Raw genomic sequence first — 19,458 nt, 5'->3', positions numbered from 1 at the left:
GAAGATATTGTTACATATGATGACGTTCTGTTACTTTATTTATATTCTGAATATTAATTTTCTAGCTTAAGGGCTTATCTTGGTGATAGCATCAGCTTCATGTCGTTAAACATGAGCTGAAATTCTTGCCACAATGCCACAACATGACTGGCAATAGCCAATAATGGATGATTGAACGAGCTTGAAGAATTTGTAATATGTAATTATTTGTTTTAGTAACAAAGGAAAAAGAAAATCTACCCCTATACAAAGCTCATTTACATCTTAGGTAGGCAAAACCAACCCTTTCCAACCTTAAAAATCCTATCACCACTTTAAACATGTTGTGCATCTGCTACAAGTAAAGAACCCCTAGCACACTTGTTTGAATGCTGGTTTTGCCTATCTAACATGTGTGTGGTAAATGTGGATGGCAAGGCTTAGCTAATTGATTGAATGGAATGCTGCCTGTGTTATTGGGTCGATTTCAGTCTTCAGAGATGGCTCATCTATGGTTCTTTCGTGTGTAGATATGGGTGCAAATACACGTTTCAATCTCCTCGAGCCATTGAAACGGCATTTTTTAAAAAGTCAAAATAAATAGGAATAAATGAGTTTACTACTGCTGAAACATTTGAGATTTGAAATTTGAGATTTTGAATGATTAATTGAATTTGAAAAGAATGGTTACTGGTTAGAGCTCACAGGCCTAGTTTGGTACTTTAGAACTTGAAGTGTTGTTCATTTATTGGGATGAGTATAATGGCCAGAATGAGAACGAAGAACATCAATATTAAAAATGAACCTTTTAATATTAGACCACTTCAAGTTGAAACGTTTTCATTTTAAAAAGGAAAAGTCTTCTTGCAATTGATTTCATGCATCAAATTCTGCACCAATATTAAATATAAGACATTCATTTAATGAAATAATATAAATTAAAGATAAAAATAATTTTCGTGAGATAGAAGACTTTGTTCTTTTTTCAAAAAAAATTTTCTTTTATTTTTTTATAATAAAAAAAAATTATGTGAATATTAATATACAATTTGATACGCCAAACTACTTGTATTTAACAAATTCCTTTTAAAAATGAACATCAAAGTTCTCATATTAGACCATTCAAGTAACCTTTTAATATGTTCCTTTTAATATGAGAACTTGAACTGGTGTCCGTGATCATTTTAAATATTACACAATTTCAAAAACGTTCAGATGCACGGAAAACGGGGTAAGCCAACCAAGTTTTCATTCTCACATATAACAAATTACACATTTTTTTATTTTTTTAAATTTATTAAATTATTTTACTCTTCATCTACATCTACATATGATAACAGAATTTTTCTAGCCGAGAAAGTGAAACAGACGTGCTGCTACTCTAGTTCTATAGGCGTTCACTTTCACTTTCACTTCACCGTCGCTCTTTTGAGCAGTCTCAAGTGTCTTGACTCTTTACCACTCGAGAGACCTTTAACTTGAAGCCTCGACTGGAATATCTTCCTTTTTCTTTTTCTGGGTTTAAGTTTTGTATCTTTTGTGTTTCCTTTTCTGGGTTTGGATAGGGTACACTGTTTCTGGTGTGGTATCGGTGGAAATCCTGTTCTCTCTGTTGGGTTAGGCTTTTCTTGAGAGTGAACCTGGAGGGTTCATCTTCAATCCATTACTTGTTCAAGTTGTCGATGATTGAGGATTTTAGGATTGCTTGATATTCCCCCTCGACGCCCTGTTAAGAGTTTCGTTGCAAGTGACCACGCCCCCAGCTCCCAGCTTCAAACTCTTTGAAACCAAAATCCGCCATGGAAAGCACTTCTGACAGTCACCTCGTTGAGACTCGGAGGGTCGTCGAGGGACTCGTCAGCCGGATGGATGAGCGGTCGGTGATTGAGCTACGGTTACAAAGCCAACCCAGCAGGGGAGAGGCTTGCATCTTCCGGAGTGATCGCGTCGCGAAGGGCCTGTGGCCCTGTCCTCGGATTGTCTCCATCGGGCCCTTGAGTGACTGCCTAATCAAGACGGAGGAGCAAAAATGGAGGTACCTCACTTCCTCGTTGAGCGATAATAAATATATAGCCTTAGAGGACATTGTCACCAGCATACGCCCACTTGAAACGAAAGCCAGAAAGTGTTATGAATCTGATGACTGGGAACACGACATGGAATCCGTTGATTTCCTCCAAGGTTTGGTTCTTGACGGTTGTTTTATAATAGAATTGTTTCTCAGGGTTAATTCTTTGAAACAGTTCGAAGCCGACGACCCTCTTTCCAGGATGTTATGGACATCTCCAGATCTCTACGGGGATCTTCTTCTGCTCCACAATCAGATCCCCTTCTTCGTTCTGGAGAAGTTGTACGACACTTCCGTTTACAGCAAGTACCGCGAGCCGTTGCCCTTTCTCGCTATGCGATTCTTCAACAAGGTGTTGCGCCGGCCTCAGAAGGTTATAGATAGATATCGCAATTTCAAAGATAGCTGTTTGCATTTGCTGGACTTGGTTCGGTCAAGTTTTATCCCACCCGAACAAGAGCAGCCACGGAAGAAGGGCAGCGGACGGGACCTCCGTATTATTCCCTGCATCTCGAAGCTCGTCCGTTCGGGAATTAAGGTCAATCCGGTCAAAGAGGACAGCTTCTTATCGGTGAGATTCAAGCGCGGAGTGATTGAGATGCCCGACATAAGCGTCGACGATTTCATGATCAGTTTGTTGATTAACTGCGTCGTTTTCGAGGAGGAACGCAACAACACCACCAAGCACTTCATGTCGTACGCTCATTTCTTGAATTGCCTTGTGAACAGTGACAAGGACGTCGAGTACCTTAGCGAACGCAGAGTACTCGACAATTACGTTGGGTCCGACGGCGATCTTGAGAAATACGTCAGCCACTTGGGCAGGGCCTTGTTGTTTGGTTTTGATCAGTTTTATCTGTCCAATTTGTTCAATGGCGTGGAGGACTATTATAGGAAGGACTTCAATTGGCAGTGGGCGAGCTTCAAGAGTACGTATTTTAACACGCCATGGACGTTCATCTCAGCAATGGCTGGCTTTGTGCTCCTAGTGCTCACGTTTTTGCAGACCTTCTACACCATCTATGCCTATGTGCATCCTAAAACCTAAACTCTCCCCTTCGCTCCACCTCCCACTGCACTCGGTACAAGTTCTTGTAGTGATCTGTTAGGCAAATTTCAACTTGTTGTAAACAGGCCGCCATTGCCAAGGGGTTAGCTCAGCGCACGCAGGGCAAACATGAAGTGAAACTGGATATGCTGCAAGAAGATGCCAAATTCGTGGATGCATATGCTATTTGTGTTTTGATTTTCTCTACAAATTCTCGTCATTGTTAGTCTTTTTATTTCCAAAATCTTCTTGTCAGTGCACTTTGATCTTAGATCTTGGTGAGTGGTGTGTGATTAGTGGATCTATTATATGTTGACTTTTTAAACGAGCCATAGATGAATTTATTTATTTGGACTCTAGATCCATGGACTGTTTAATTTTAGATCCGAGAAAAGGAAGAAGACCCTTTTTTAATTTTTCGAAAAAACCTTCACTTGTTATTTTATTTTAATTCTAAAATCTTACTGATGTAGTTTTCACTATCATTCCTCATTCGAAATTGTAGAAGTTATGACAAGTCAAAAGGCTGACCATGGTGAAACGCAAGAAGCCGGATCCCCCAATGGTCAAAGAGGTCCCGAAGAGTCCTGAGCGCTTAGCGGAGCCATCTTTGGAAGAAAGGCTAGAAGCGGCTGACCAATTCATCTGTGAAGTGCTTAAGTTGTTTGAGGACCTGCAGAAAATTATCAATCAGGACAAGGCAAAATAGAGAAGGCCTTATATAATTTTTTTTTTAGAAGAAACATGGAAATTTCTTAAGAAGGAAAAGGGCTATAGATTTTTTTGCCCTCTTGTATTTTGGATGTTTAAATAATGAAGTTGTTTTGGGATATTTAATGGTACCATGAAATGATTTTGGTAAGTTGCTCTCAATCTTACTTAGAATCATATCAATTTTTCGATAATATTACCTTGTATATATAGAAGATAATGTATATCACTTGAGATTGTATTTTTCGATTTTTCATTGGCTTATATCATCTACATAATGAATACACAATATATTGATTTGGTGTGCAAGCCAAAACCATTTATTTGCAATTTTGTTCACTTCGAAGTATGCAAGTTTCGTGCCAAATTAAAGATTTCTGAATGCATCCTTTTATTTTGTGCAAAATCGAAGATCAAGGTTCTATATGATGAGTATGAAGGGGCTTATGAGCAGAAACTCATGTCACAACTTAAGATCGAAAAATTATGGAGGAGGTTGAAAAATGTTACATATATGTTACATGGACGTTGATGGTTATGGAATGTCAATGTTTGGCCAAACATATTCGATTTACTTGCTATCTTTGGTTACTCAAATTTCAGAGCTACCTCGTTTATTTGTCCTTTGTTTGTTTGTTGATTTGGTGCAATTACAAGATTCAATGTAGCTTCCCCTATACCCGCAAAATCCGATTTTGATAAAGAAACTAGAATTGCTACATACAACCGCGGTGGGAAACTGCGGTGTAATCGACTGAAGTGGTATTTTACCACGTCGGATGATTTAAAAAAAAAAAAACCTGGACGAAACATAGAGAAGAGCAAGTAGCCCAGTTAATGCAAACTGTGAGGTTGAGTGTTCTCGGTGAGTCTTCCATGGCTAAAGCAGTTGTGATTTTCTCTTCAACAATGTATCAAACACTTTGCTAGCATTCTTAGCCTCCATTGCAGCAGCTCTTCTGCATTTATACCGTTTCTTCCTTGATGCAACCAAACCAACAAGAAGTTTTTAATATGCCAAATACAAGAAAATGAGTGAATTGTAGCTTGTTATGTACTATATCTTCAATTCCCACACTTTTTGTCTATTTTTATTAAATTTCTACTAATTTTCTCCATCTCTACGCTCTACAGGGTATCTCCATCGTCACCCGAAATATTAAAACGAGAAACTCATTCTCTACGCTTTAGTTCCGTTTAAGAAGGATCCAACGTTATCTTCCTCACCTGCAAGCATATTTGCCCGATCTGCTACCTACAGCGTTATCTTCCTCACCACAGGTCTTCTATTCCTCTTGTTTGGAATCTTCTATAAGGGGTGTCCATAACATAGTGGGAGTAAAACAATGAGTTGTATTACCATTTCCAAGAACCTCAGTTGTATTACCAGAGGAGAGAAATGTAGAGGGAGAATGAGAGGAAGAAGAGAGAAGACAGTAGAAAAAAAGAGAGAGAGGGGACGAAATGAAGGAAAGAAATATAGAAAAAACAAAATTCATCAATAGTAGTGCCCGGTTGCGTGAAGGTTTCCCAGCCCGGTTGCATGTAGAGTTTCTATAAACAAAAATGATAAATTTCTTATTAGTTTATAATTATTTTATAATTTTATTTAGAATAAAGGATAGTTATGTAAAATTAAAAACTATTTTTTTTTAATGAAGTAGCATATTTATATTGATTAATTTAAAATGAATTGTAGTTTTGTAGTATAGTTGTAAAAAATTGTATATTTATTTTGATAAAAAGATTAAAAAAAAAAGAAAATAGCAGTCAATAAAGGAAAAATAGGCAAAAAAAAAAAAAAGTTCCGACTTGACTTCGGAGTTGAGAGAAGACCCGGAAATTCTTATTTAATTCCGCTTCTACCCCCGCTTTTCTTGGTTTTCTACCGGCCGTTTCATCTCTCGCAATATTTTTTTTTGATATCTGCTCTCTCGATCAATCACTCTTTTCTTCGAACCAACACCCCCTTACGATTTCCTCACATTTCAGGTATTAGAGTTACCTGCATATGTGGATATAGGCATTTGTGCATGCGATCTTCCTTTTCCAAAAAGGTGTACTGCTACGTTGAATTATTGAAGATTTTATATACAAGTTTGCAACCCATCCTTTCAATTGATTGATGCAAATTCTTATATTTGATTTTAGGTCTCATGCTTTGACGTGTGTATGTGAAATCTGAATTTCGTTTTATCTCTCTTTTGAGCAATATCTCTGCCTTCTTGAGTTGAAAGACGTATTTGAATCCCATTTAATGTCTTAACTCAGCCATGATTTTCCTGTGTTGTGAGTTCAATATTTTTTTTATTTGAATTTTTCTCGACTCGGTCTCTTTCTCTCTTCCCTTTTCCGGTTTAAATTTTGTGTCTTTTGTGTTTCATCTCTAGCGGGGATAGATATGGTTTTGATGCTATTTTTGTTCCCAGATTTCGATTAGGTACACGATTGCTGGTTGTGGTTTTGGTGGAAATCCGGTTCTATCTATTGGGTTGGGCATTGTTTAAGAGTAAACTTCCATGGGTTCATCTTTGAATCAGCCTGAGTTTGATTACTTGTTCAAGTTGTTGATGATTGGGGACTCTGGGGTTGGAAAGAGTAGTCTGCTTTTGAGTTTTACATCCGATACCTTTGAAGATATGTCTCCCACAATTGGTGAGTCGTTTCAGTCAAAACTTCATATTAGGTGTTGGATTTTGATATTTTTGACATTAAAGCTTATTTATGGAATAAGGAAATGTGTATTTGAAGTGTAATGGAACAATGGGTCAGCATTGCTTTTTTGCTTCAATATTGATGCGGAGAAACTGGAAATAGTATAATTTTGTTTTGGCTCAGTGTAAGGAAATGATAGCTTAGCTGGAATAAGGTGCCACCAAAGTGATAATTTTTACTTTATTTGGCATGATTTTATTTTGCTCAGTGAAATGTGAATGCGTGATAGAAAATTTGCTTTTCTTATCTATTGGAAATCAAATGTACATACGATGGTTGATGGAAAAAGATTCAGTCATCGTTGCCCATTTTATTTTGTTTCTCAGGTCATGGCTAATATTCTCTGCTTGTGGAGAACAATAACATAATTATTACATCACGTTTTATAATGACCCCAAACTCATTAATATAAAATCCACTTATTTTGCTGGTCACTTTTCCTTTATGTCTCTATATACATCTCTTCTTTATTTTCTTATTCAGGTGTTGATTTCAAGGTGAAATACGTTGATGTTGGTGGCAAAAAGCTGAAGCTTGCCATCTGGGATACAGGTAACTTCAAAATGTGTTCATGCGAATGGCCATTTATCTATTTATTGTCCAAAATCTATGGTTTTGATACACAGATACAGGTCTTTATCCATTCAAATGTGCATATGGTTGAGCACTTGTGTTTTCATTTTAGACAAATTGTGTCAAGCTCTATTCTGGAAGTCACTACTAGTATAGCTATATTAAGAATGTTTTAAAATGCATTCACCAAATGGCTAATTTGCTATTATGTGAATCCAGAATGAAATAAAAATAAATGGTAGGCTCTTTCTTTATTTTTGACATTGAAGTTGCTGATCAAAAAATGTATTATAATGAAGTTGGCGGAGGGAGCTCATCTGATGGTATAATTTTAGATTCCTTCACATTTATATATCCAAATATTTGTAGACTGGAATTAGCATATGCATGCACAAGTCCATTGAGCCTGACATAAAGTTTTATAGAGCTACAGAAGATGAAAGAAGTTGTGGGTTATTATTACATCCCCCTCTTGCATCATTTTGCTTGTGCTTCTGATCAGAGTATTGATGCCTGGCCTTGAGTATCAGAATTATATAATTGCATTGTTTACATCACTGTTATTAGAACTAATCTTATAGTTTCTAATAAGACAACTTATCTGATCAATTAGGTAGGATGCATTATTCTTATCTTTTGTTCTTGTTTTTCCTTATACTAGACCTTCGGGAAAGAATTTGGTTTATCACTTTCTCATAAGGGGAGAAGAATGGGTTTGACCAAATGTAACTGATGTAATTGTTTAATTACCCAGCTGGGCAGGAGAGATTCAGAACGTTGACAAGTTCATACTACCGAGGTGCACAAGGGGTCATTATGGGTAAGTATCATTTTCCCCATAAGTTCTATGTTATTTTCTTTCCTAAAAATGTTTTGTGTTGGCTTTATATGGAGAACTTTCTGGCTAGTGCCTCTTCACAAGTTTGTTAACAGGATATTGCTTCTAAAGCTCGAAAGTTGCATTGTAGTGTCTTCCTATAAAATGTGTATGTGAAAGAATACTAGAAACTAAAATGCCAATACTTGTTAGAATGTAGTAGGTGTTTTCTTTTGTATACTCCCAATGCACTTGGGCAACGCCTATTACATTCTCATTAATAAAGTTATTTCCCATAAAAAAATGCCAATACTTGTTTGATGCGTCCTTGTGTTCCAATGCAATGGACTCAAAGAAAGTCTAGCCCTAGGGACCAAAAATTTAAAGCAGCAACAACATATTATAATTGTAAGATGTGTTCCAATGCAATGGCCTAGAAACTCTTTATTCGTGTCATGGATGCTTTGAGTAGAATGATTGAAGCAGCTGTGAATGGGAGTTTCTTGTTGGGTTTTTTGGTGAATGATGACTCTCTTGGTAGCCTAAAGGTCTCACATCTCCTTTTTGCTGATGATTCCCTAATTTTCAGTGAGCCTAATCAAGATCATATTCTATCTTTGAGAGCCCTTTTGTGGGTTGCAAGATCTCATTCCTCTGAGATATCTAGGCATTCCCTTGGGAGCTCCTTATAAATCTTTGTCGATTTGGGATGGAGCGATCGACAAAATTGAGAGGAGGTTGGCTGGATGGAAAATGATTTATTTATCTAAAGGGGGAAGAATTACTCTGATCAAAAGTATGCTGTTTAATCTTCCAACATATTTCTATCCCCTTTTCCTTTGTTCGTTGGGGTGGCTAGTAGAATTGAGAGAATCTTCCTTTATTTTTTGTGGGGGCGGTATTGGGGAAGAAAGAAAGTTCCATTTGGTAAGTTGGGATAAAGTTTGTTCATCGGTTTCTTGTGGAGGTTTGGGGATTCACAATTTGAGGCTTTTCAAGAAAGCTCTTCTTGGGAAATGACTTTTTAGGTATCATTTAGAGAGGGATGCATTGTGGAGGAATATTATTGTGTTAAACATGGAAGGGCTTGGGGGAGTTTGATGTGGAGCCTATGGCTGGAAAGGAATAGGCGGTGTTTTGATGATAGAGAACGTTTGTTGGGAGAATTCAGAGAGTTTTTCTTCCATCAAAAATCAATGGCCGAGATATCGTTTGGGTTGTCATCTTTTTTCATTGGCGATTCGATTGTTGCTCGTCCACATTTGTTACTTTCATTGTTTCTTATTGATCAAAAAAAGTTTTTCTTCCATACTTTATGTCTTTGGGCGAATGTTCTTGTATTGAATGGGAATAATCTTCACGATTTTCTTATAGCTTTTTCTAGCTCCTAGTTCCTAGCTTGTATTTAGGCGTTTCCACTTGTATACTTCTTGTGTACTTGGGCTATGCCTATTTACTTGTCCTAATAAAACTTCTTATTACTTATTGAAAAAAAAAAAGCTACTCATTTTTTTAGATATATACTCACCTTTCCATGTCTCAAAGAACAAGGTTGCATTGGTATTGGATTAACTGCATTGACAACCAGTGTTTGTCACATAGGCAGAAAGTTGTAATCGATGTGATAGTTCTCGCTTACCTTTTTTTATATAGTCTATAGTGTAAAGGCATTGCCAGCTACGTAAACATCACTGTGGTGTTTGTGCAGGGGAATATAGTGGATTTCATCCAATCTATTTAAAATTTATGCTGAAGCAAGGGTGGTTATTCAAATTGAGCTTTAAGTTATATTTATGAATCATACTGGCTGATCATTTCACGAATAATGGCTATCTCTAGTTCTGCACCCTTATTTTATACTGATGGCCATATTGGGGAATGGATTAGGAATTTTTTTTTTTTATTATTAAAGAGTTAGGGCCACCTGTCCACTAGTGACTCCTCCCCAATTTTATTAATAACCCTCACTTATGGCGGAGGAAAACCGTGGTTACAAAACAAGCATCCGTGGTACAAACAAAACCCAGAATACGGGAAAAAAATCAAGCCAGAAAAAACTAACAAAACCAAGGAAACAAACAAAAAAGATAACAAAAGACACCCGAAACTAACTAAAACGCAAAGACAGTAACCCGGAGTAGTCCATGCGGATAAGACCACGCAACTCACGGGGGGTCTCCAGTAGTTGAGAGACAGCTAAATCTTTACCAGAAGCCCCATGTTTGGCTAACCAATTTGCAACTTTATTTCCCTCACGAAAAACATGATGGAGCGAGCATGTCATGGAGGTCATAATGTCCATAATTTCCTCCCAGAAATCCTCTAGGTACCACATCCTACATCTATTGTTCCTCCACCAGGAAATAACAGTCATAGAGTCAAGTTCGATATGCACATAATTTAGAGATAAGGATTTACAAACCTGGAGTCCATGAAGAAGAGCTAAAAGTTCTGCCCGATTATTAGAATTTGTACCAATGAAGGAGGAAAAAGCATGACTTAGCTTTCTATGATTATTTCTAATGATCCCACCTATACCTGAGGCACCTGGGTTACCCAAACTACTGCCATCTGTGTTAAGCTTGACCCATCCCGCCGAAGGACGTTGCCAAGTAATAATTTTGCAACGCCGAATTGGGGTAAAAACTGGTTGGACATGCAAACTTTCCAATACCTGCAAATCAAAACTAGAAATGTGAGAACTAGCATGCATATCACGACAAATAAGGCTAATCCACCAACGAACAGAGTGGATAATGTCAGAGACAGGTTCAAAGCGACCCTCCATACGCGCCAAACAACGCCTCCGCCAAATTTTCCAAGTGATAATCACCGGGAGAATTCCCACAATAATGCCAACTTGAGACGCTAGAGTCGCGTGGCGAAACCACATCTTCATTGTGTCTTTCCAATTACGGCCTACCTGGATCCCAAGATAAGCCCCAAAATAGCGCCAAGTATTATTAGCAATATCACCTGCAAAAAGAACATAATTTTGGTCCTTAAAGTGACCATTAGCACAACAATCACAACGAGAGGTAATAGAGATGCCAATACGTCGAAGATGATGATCGACACTAAGGGCCATATACCAAGCTTTCCACATAAGATAAGACATTTTAAGAGAGAGACTCTTATGCCAAATCCAAGAGTGCCCCTCAATAGTATCACCTCTAATACGGACACAATCCCAAGCCGACTTAGTGGAAAACAAACCATTATCATTTTTGGTCCAAATCAGAACATCCAAACCTGGTTTAGCCTTGCAAATATCCTCTAAAATACCATCAAATTGATCCGGCCCCACTAACTGACGAATAAAATCCACATCCCAATCATTATTTAATTTGCAGTCCTTCACTTGAAGGTTGGGATGCCCCACTATATTCATATCATTACTTAAAGGACCTCTGTCTCTCCATTTATCATACCAGAAAAAAACCTTACCATCCTTAAGACGCCATTTAGAATTTTCCGAGACCAAAGGGAGGGATTTAACAATCATCTTCCAGAACCTAGTACCCTTATTTGGATCAACCAGGGCCCAAGGTTTAATACCCACATACTTACTCTTAAAAAAATTAGCCCATAAAGAATTACCTTGACTAAGATTCCAAGCAAATCTGGCATGAAGGGCTTTCTGCATATCATCAAGGTTTCTAAGAGCCAAACCGCCTTCCTCCACGGGACGGCAGATAGAATTCCAGGCCACCCATTTTTTCTTACCTTTGCCATTCTCCTCCCCCCAAAAGAAAGTACTCATCATACGGTGAATGGTTTTAATAGCAGATTGAGGGACCTGAAGGACAGCAAAAAGGTGAAGAGCCATACTAGAAAGAACGTGACGAAGTAAGATAAGACGGCCACCCGTCGAAAGAAATCTCATCTTCCACCCCGAAATTTTCTTTTGAATATTAGCAAGCATATCTTCTAGATGCACCTGTTTGAGACGACCCAAAATAATAGGCACTCCAAGGTATTTTTAAAGGGAAAGATCCTTCTGAAAATCCAGTCTTCCGTAATAATAAGCTTTTACAAGTTAGTTTTTTTGAGAGAAAATGGCAGATTTAGAGTGATTGATACACTGACCCGACCAACTCTCATATTTATGAAGCACAGATAAAATCTCCCTTATGGCTTGAGAGCTACCATTAGAAAAAATCACTACATCATCAGTGTACATAAGATGAGAAATTATGGGAGTACCTCGGGCCTGGGAGAATTGACCAAATTTTTGAGCTTCCACACTTTGCTTGATCAATCTAGAGAGAATTTCTTGAAGAATAATAAAGAGGTAAGGGGAAAGGGGATCATCCTGACGTAAACCTCGGCCAGCTTGAAAGAAACCTTTAATAGTGCCATTCATCATAATAGAATACCAATGGGTCGAGATGCATGTTCTGATAAGATCACAAAAATTAGAGGAAAAACCAAAACAACGAAGAACCTCCAGAAGAAACAACCAATCCACACGATCATAGGCTTTAGTCATGTCCAATTTAATCATGATATTACCAAAATGGGCCTTTTTATTAATGGAGTGAATCATTTCTTGCGTAATACTAATATTTTCAAAGATACTTCTCCCTGGAATGAAAGCGCCTTGTTCCCACGAAATCATTCTTGAGAGGAGCCCTGTCAGACGATTAACAATGATTTTGGAGCATATTTTATAGAGCACCGAACAGAGGCTGATAGGCCTAAATTTATCAAAACCAGAAGGAGTATCAACCTTTGGAATTAAGACCAGAAAGGATGCAGTGAAAAATCTTGGGAGATGTTTAGAATTAAAAAAATGAGAAACGGCTTCCAAGACATCCTCTTTCACAATATCCCAACAACTTTTGAAAAAATCGGAGCTAAAACCATCATGCCCCGGGGAGCTGTTAGAAGGAATAGAAGACAGAGCAGAAAACACTTCATTCATAGAAGGCACCGCACACAACATCGAGTTGTCAGAATCAGAAATAATAGGAGAGATAAGAGTCGATAAATTAGGTAACAATTTGGTCTGCGTGCCCTGCAAAAAAGAAGAAAAGAAATCCACAGCTCCCTGATGAATACTCTCCGGCGAATTAAAAACCATGCCATTCGATGATCTCATGTACACCACTTTTTTACGCCGTTTATTAGCAAGGCAGGCATGAAAAAATTTTGTGTTACGGTCACCCTCCATATGCCATTTTAACTTAGACATTTGAGCCAATCTAGTATCTTCATGACGGAGCCAATTATCCAATTCTGCGGAGGCAACCATAAGATCCCGCTCCGTAGATTCATCCCAATTTTGCTGAAGTTTCTTTTCAAACTCCTCAATTTGCTGCTCAAGAGAATTAATATGCATCTTAGTATGACTGAAAATCTGTTTATTCCATTCACGCAAGGCGACCTTAGTGTTCTTCAATTTAAAAGCCAATTTTGTGAGCCCATGGCCATCAAAAGTAGCAGACCAAGCCTGCCGAACACATAACAAGAATTGAGGATGATCCATCCACATTTGTTGAAAGCGAAAAGGCGAAGGGCCATAAGAAGAAGGGTCCATCTTGAACTCAATAACCATGGGAGAATGATCAGAAGTGGTGCGTGGCAAGTAAGAACAAACAGCATTCGGAAAATAAGAGAGCAACGAGAAATCCATAAGAACACAATCTAGCTTCGCCCAAAACCGAGCAAGACCCGAACGCCCATTACACCAAGAAAAGTTTCTGCCTTTAGACTTCATCTCAACCAATCCACCTTGGTGGATCCAATCATTGAAGTCCGCCATCGCCGCATTTGATCTAGGAGATCCACCCCTTCTCTCCGAATTATTCTGAATAATATCAAAATCCCTAGCAAAGAGACGAGGCGCCGACCCCATAGCTTGAGAGCTAAGATCCTCCCACATAATTTTCCTATCATACATATTGCACTTAGCATAGATGATAGTACATAAAAACTGAAAAGACCCTGTGTTAACCCGAAGAGAGACAAACTGCAAGTTAGACCTCACCACTTGAATATCAAGAGAATTGGCCCAAAAAATCCAGATTTTACCGCCAACATCCACATTTGAAGTAAAGGAATCAAAATGTAGATAATGTTGCAACCGGATAGCTTTGTCCACGTTTTGAAAAGGTTCCAGAATCACAACCATTTGAGGCTTAAACTTGCAAACTAAATTCTTTAGTCTTTGACAAGAGGTACCAATGCCACGGACATTCCACACAATAATCGAATTATTCATAAAGATAAGGTAGAGGGACGGGTAATGACCCAAGTGGAGATTCTAACTTTTTCAAATTTTTTTTTTTTTGATATTGTTTCTTTACCTGTTTGCCTTCAGATTCCGAATGGTAATCCTTAAACTGAGGGAGCACTTCTGGAGGGATATCAGGGTCCGGCTCAGAAGTAATATCGTCAGGATAGTTGCCAAGATTTTCCTTGAGAATCTCGGTAGCTAAACAGTGTTCATTGTCCTCCATATCAATGATAGTAGAGTTCTCCACTATCAGAGGAGAGGGCGCTTCAACATTAAAAGAAAAGATGTTATTTTGGTTCAAAAGAGTACCTGCATCCTTACTTGGCGCTAGCACTCCTCCATCATCATGAGCATTGATCTCCATAGAAGTCCCCAGGCCAGAGTATGGTTCCAAATTGTTAACAAGCGGTTCCAGAATAGGACCAACTGGTTTCGGTAACTCACCAACTATTTTTTCGGACTCAGTCTCAGGAGGAATAGGCACGGGAATTATCGCACCACCCTGTTTATTATCAGACCTAGATCCACCAGGTTCATGATCCCCTTCTATACGTTCACGGTCTTGCTCCCCATGCTTAGCTTTTCCTGCATCCTCACTTGGCACAACGGGTTCATCGGACTCTGTTTCGGGAAGGATAAACAGAGGGTTGTTTATCGCGCCACCCTCTTTCTTATCAGAACTGGTTCCACCCGGTCGATGATCTCCTTTCTTATGGCCCCGGTTTTGTTCCTCATGCTTAGGTTTTCCTGCACGACAGGTCTTAGGGTTATGACCCTGCACTCTGCATTTTCCATAATACGCCGGCAACGTCTCATATATAACTTCTTGTTTCCTACTCGTAGCCAGACCAGGAGTACCAATCCAGAAATACGAGATCGGCTCCTTAACAGCATCCATCTCCAAACAACGCGTGGAGTTATCCCTGCGTATAAATCGACCAATCGGTGTAGTAAAAATCCGAAGGAAGGATTCTTGATAAAAGTTAGGAGGTAATCCGGGAAGTAAAATCTACACAGGAACATTAGAAGGTTCATGTTCCTTGTTGAAATCAGGAGACCAGTGGAAAGCATGGTAAGCCACTCCATTCACTTCACAGGATTCACGGGACAATGCTTTCACAAAATTTGCTTCCGTAGCCATTCTGACGAAGACGTTGCGAGGCAATTTCATGGAGGAGACCACCGGGGTAGATGACAGACCCCACCGACTAGTGATGAAGGCACGAATAGCGTCTAACGAGGGACGTTGTCGAAGGAACTTGATCACTATAGAAAAGCGGAATGGCTCCGTAGATCGGTTGATTTCTTCTTTGGAGAACTGGAAAAAAATCTCACCTTCCATAACTTTGGGAGCACGAGGGGCTACAGTGATTTCAGGGAGAGGTTGCTGAGCCGCAACAGCCATTTCGGCGAAGGTTGGACGGCCAGAAGAGTGGCCATCCACGGTTGCCATGCATCCACAGCGAAGCAGAGGCCCAGGGAAACCTTGGAAACCAGGAAACCCTAGCAGAGCACGTAAAGGGCAATTTCGTCCAATAAATCTTCAAATACTTATTTTTCTTGTAGTGTTAAGAGGTCACCATTTTGGCTGGAGAACATGTGAAAGATGACCCTGTTAATGGGATTTATATCTCCTTATCTGGGATCTGATCGTAGATAGTAGAATATATCCTCTATACATTGTTCATTGACAAGCAGCTAAGAGTATGCTTGGCTCGAATCACCCTACCGTCAACTTTGGATTCATGCTTTTACTTTTGCTTAATGTCCTCTCAATATATGGTTGACAGGTATATGCTTGGTTTTTGAACCAGGCATTTGGTAATATATACTTGTACATAGCCTTTTCTTACCTGATTTTGACACATAACTGACTTCCCATCCCTTTTTCATTGTACAAAAATATAAAATACACAACAAGGACTTTGAGATAAGGAATAGCCGACCTTATTGAAACGAAGGGCGACTTGGTTGTTTCGCAAGCCCATGGTGCCTTGCCAAACTAACGAATGGTATCTCATGATTAAGGGGCGGAAATAATTCAATTGTCAAAAGGAATATATGTGTTCGTGCTAATGATAATAATAAAAAAGAAGCATGTGTAAAGGCCTTGGGCTTGGGGTTGGCTCCCCCTAAGTCTAAGGTTCAAATCCCTTTTGTTGCAAACAATCTCTAGGGGCTATCGGACTGGGTGATTTTTTCCTTGAATAACCTGAGTTGCACTTGCGGGAAATTCCTTGCTGAGGGCCTATGCACCCCCCGGATTAGTTGGGATGCTGTTCCAGACACCCGGTGCCAATAATAAAAAAAAAAAAAGCCTATGTAAGTGGTGACAATAGCTAGTTAGAGAAGATGTTAATATGTTTTTTTTTTTTTTTTTCCGTAAGTATTTAGAAGATGTTAATATGTAAGCTCAGAAAGTTTAAAGTCACATGGTTTCTTGGCCTGTCACAATGGCTATTATGGCATTACTCTCTTATATATATATATATATATATATATATATATATATATTTTTTTTTTTATAAGTAGGAAACTTTATTGAACGAAGCTAGGCGAAGCCCATGCACACATGAAGTATACAAAAGAAGCACCTAATTACATTCTAGAAACCTGAAAAGAAAACAAAAACTCATGAGCATTCCCTTCCTTGAGAAACAATAGCCGAAAACCACTGCAGCAAAGAAGACAAACAATTTCCAGATATCCTCAACAGTTTACTCCTTGTCGTTGCAGCACCTCTCATTCCTTTCCTTCTTACTCTCTTATAACAGCTGTTTTTTAACTGTTGATCTGTTTTCGTAAATGCAACAGTTTATGATGTTACAAGGCGAGACACCTTTACAAACCTCTCTGAGGTATGGGCCAAGGAAGTAGACCTATACTCAACAAATCAAGACTGCATCAAGATGCTTGTTGGAAACAAGGTTGATAAGGTATTCATAGGAAGATCTACAGATTTAATTGTTCTTGATAATTTTCTTTCATTTTGCCATTATTTTTTCTCTACCTGAGTGTATTGGTATATCCAAAATTAGATATGGCAGGAAAAGTAGCTAGTAAACTTTCAAGTTAAATTTTTGCAACAATTGAGGATATCATGCATATGTGGCTCATTTTCCTTCTACAGGAAAGCGACAGGGTTGTAACGAAGAAAGAAGGAATAAGCTTTGCAAGGGAATGCGGGTGTCTATTTATTGAATGCAGTGCTAAAACTCGAGCGAATGTACAGCAGTGCTTTGAAGAGCTTGTTTTAAAGGTATGTATGGTGATAAACTTGTTTTACCTTATTCTTGAAAAGAAATTGAAAGTTGACGAGCTTGTTTGTTGTTTAGCTTTATTTTATGGTTGGTTAGTTGCATTTTATGTCCAAATATATAGGTAGGGGTGAGCACCGACTTAGTCGGAGTTGGATTCCTGTAAATCTGACTCTGACTCTGACTCCAACTTGTGTTGGCTCCAACCTGATTCCGACTCTGACTCCGATTTCGACTCCAACTTGTCGGAAGGAGTTGGATTTAAGCTTTTAACTTTGGGCTTCTTCTTTTTTAGCTTCATATTTAGCCCATTTAAAAAAGAATTTTTTGTGGGCTTTCAAATATCAATTTTTCGAAAAGATCAAAAACTAAAACTAAATCATTCACTGCTAATTTACCTCTATACTAAAATCTAATTTATTTTTATACTAGATTTATACTATAGTGTCTAATTACATATTATCATACTATAATATTACATATTATTTTTAGTGTCTAATTACATGTTATTATATTATACTAGTGTCTAACTTATTTATAACTTATTTCTATACTTGATTATATATGGTAGTAATACTATGATGTTTACATATACTAAACTATCATTAGTCTATTTATATTATAGTATAAGTATATTATTTTATAATAGTTAGCTCATAGTAGTATGTTATTGAATTTAATTATATAAGTTCTAGTTATATAACTATATAACTATACTAGTATATATGATAGATATATAGATAAATCCATGTTTTTATAACATATGTACAATATCAGAGTCGGATTTAGAGGAAAGAGTTGAAGTTGGAGTTAGAGGGCAAAGTTGAAGTCAGAGTCGGAGGATAAAGTCGGAGTTGGTCCAACGACACCTCCGACTAAAAATTTAAAAAGAAATCCGACTCCGGAGTCGGAGAGGAGCCAGATTCAGAGTCAGATTTTCGGATTTTTGCTCAACCCTATATATAGGACCTACATACGATAGACACATTTCCTTTTTTTTTTTTTGGGGGGGCATTTTTATGATTTATCTCGTTAACATGATGATTGACAGCATGAATGATGCAATCATATGTAGATATTGGATACACCTAGCCTCCTAGCTGAGGGTTCTAAAGGGATGAAAAAGAACATCTTTAAAGAGAAGCTGCCACAGTCCGATGCATCCACGAGCAGTTGTTGTTGAGACTGATTATGCCCCTAATTTCTCTAAATTCTGGATCTCTAACCTACTTGTTTCCTTTTTCAACTATTTAAAGAAATTGTTTTGTTGTTATAATTATGTTCGATAATTTGTATTGCTTTCAAATTACTTGTAAAGTAGCGAAGCTAGCGTTGGAGACTATATTTCAATATTGAAGTATATTGAGCATATGATGTCGATGTGATTCTATACTATTTGTACCGAAGGGTTGTGATTTCGGTTGGTGACATTGGTTCCAGGTGAGAGGTTAGTTTCAAGGGCGATGGCTATTTAATAATGTAGAATCTTAAACACCTCATTTGTACGGAATGTTGGCCTACTCATTACCATATTCACCATTATCTGTACAATGAATATATATATATTTTTTTGTAAGCAAGCATTCATATAATATAGCAAAAGCGGTACAATAGATCCCGTTTATATATTACAAGATCATGGGAGGGTCTTTCCCACTATGGAAGTTCAATAAACTAGGAGGGATAAAGATTAGAGGGATATTTTCAAGGGCTTGTGTTGAAGCTGTCCATTGTGCGCATATTGATTTTCAGATTGATGAATTTTTATGACTTTCTAATCTTCGAAGTTGCAAAGTTGATGTTTGATATCTCTTATAATAGGCTGCATTTTTCAGTTCAGTGACTCAGTCGGATTGTTGATGGTCTGTGCTACCAAGCTAGAGTCACCTGCTACTAGAATTTTCTTCAAACCCATCGAGATGGCCTCCTCTATAATCATTCTTGCTGCAGATGCTTCTCCAACATTTGGATTAATACTAGGAATGTAAAAGTCAGCAAAGCAATATATGTAGAGCGCTGTATTATGGTACCTTATTTCACCATCTCCAG

The 19,458-nt window shown here is 38.1% G+C and overlaps 2 protein-coding genes and 1 pseudogene across 5 annotated transcripts; all 3 read left to right on the top strand.

Annotated features, from left to right (window-relative positions):
* The first annotated feature begins 1,341 nt into the window (after positions 1 to 1,341).
* Positions 1,342 to 3,960, top strand: LOC108996409 (UPF0481 protein At3g47200-like). Its single transcript, XM_018972300.2, has 2 exons — positions 1,342 to 3,317; positions 3,601 to 3,960. Exon 1 carries the CDS (start codon positions 1,779 to 1,781, stop codon positions 3,093 to 3,095), a length of 1,317 nt encoding a protein of 438 aa, XP_018827845.1. The 5' UTR covers positions 1,342 to 1,778; the 3' UTR covers positions 3,096 to 3,317; positions 3,601 to 3,960.
* Positions 3,961 to 5,701: 1,741 nt separating this feature from the next.
* Positions 5,702 to 18,943, top strand: LOC108996407 (ras-related protein RABC1). 4 transcript variants are annotated; one of them, XM_035684517.1, is made up of 7 exons: positions 5,702 to 5,798; positions 6,247 to 6,461; positions 7,005 to 7,073; positions 7,849 to 7,914; positions 16,967 to 17,088; positions 17,283 to 17,411; positions 18,485 to 18,943. In XM_035684517.1, exons 2-7 carry the CDS (start codon positions 6,326 to 6,328, stop codon positions 18,590 to 18,592), a joined length of 630 nt encoding a protein of 209 aa, XP_035540410.1. In that variant the 5' UTR covers positions 5,702 to 5,798; positions 6,247 to 6,325; the 3' UTR covers positions 18,593 to 18,943. The 4 variants fall into 4 exon arrangements, with proteins under 4 accessions (XP_035540410.1, XP_018827840.1, XP_018827839.1 ...); XM_018972295.2 differs by having other exon boundaries at positions 6,236 to 6,461; XM_018972294.2 differs by having other exon boundaries at positions 5,702 to 5,863; positions 6,236 to 6,461.
* Positions 9,062 to 9,173, top strand: LOC118344367 (annotated as a pseudogene).
* Positions 18,944 to 19,458: the final 515 nt, after the last annotated feature.

This window comes from Juglans regia, chromosome 1 (genome assembly GCF_001411555.2).
Source record: "Juglans regia cultivar Chandler chromosome 1, Walnut 2.0, whole genome shotgun sequence".
In the NCBI taxonomy this organism is placed as follows: domain Eukaryota; kingdom Viridiplantae; phylum Streptophyta; class Magnoliopsida; order Fagales; family Juglandaceae; genus Juglans; species Juglans regia.
Note: the sequence above shows the minus strand (reverse complement) of the source record. Positions and strands in the feature narration are given on the sequence as shown.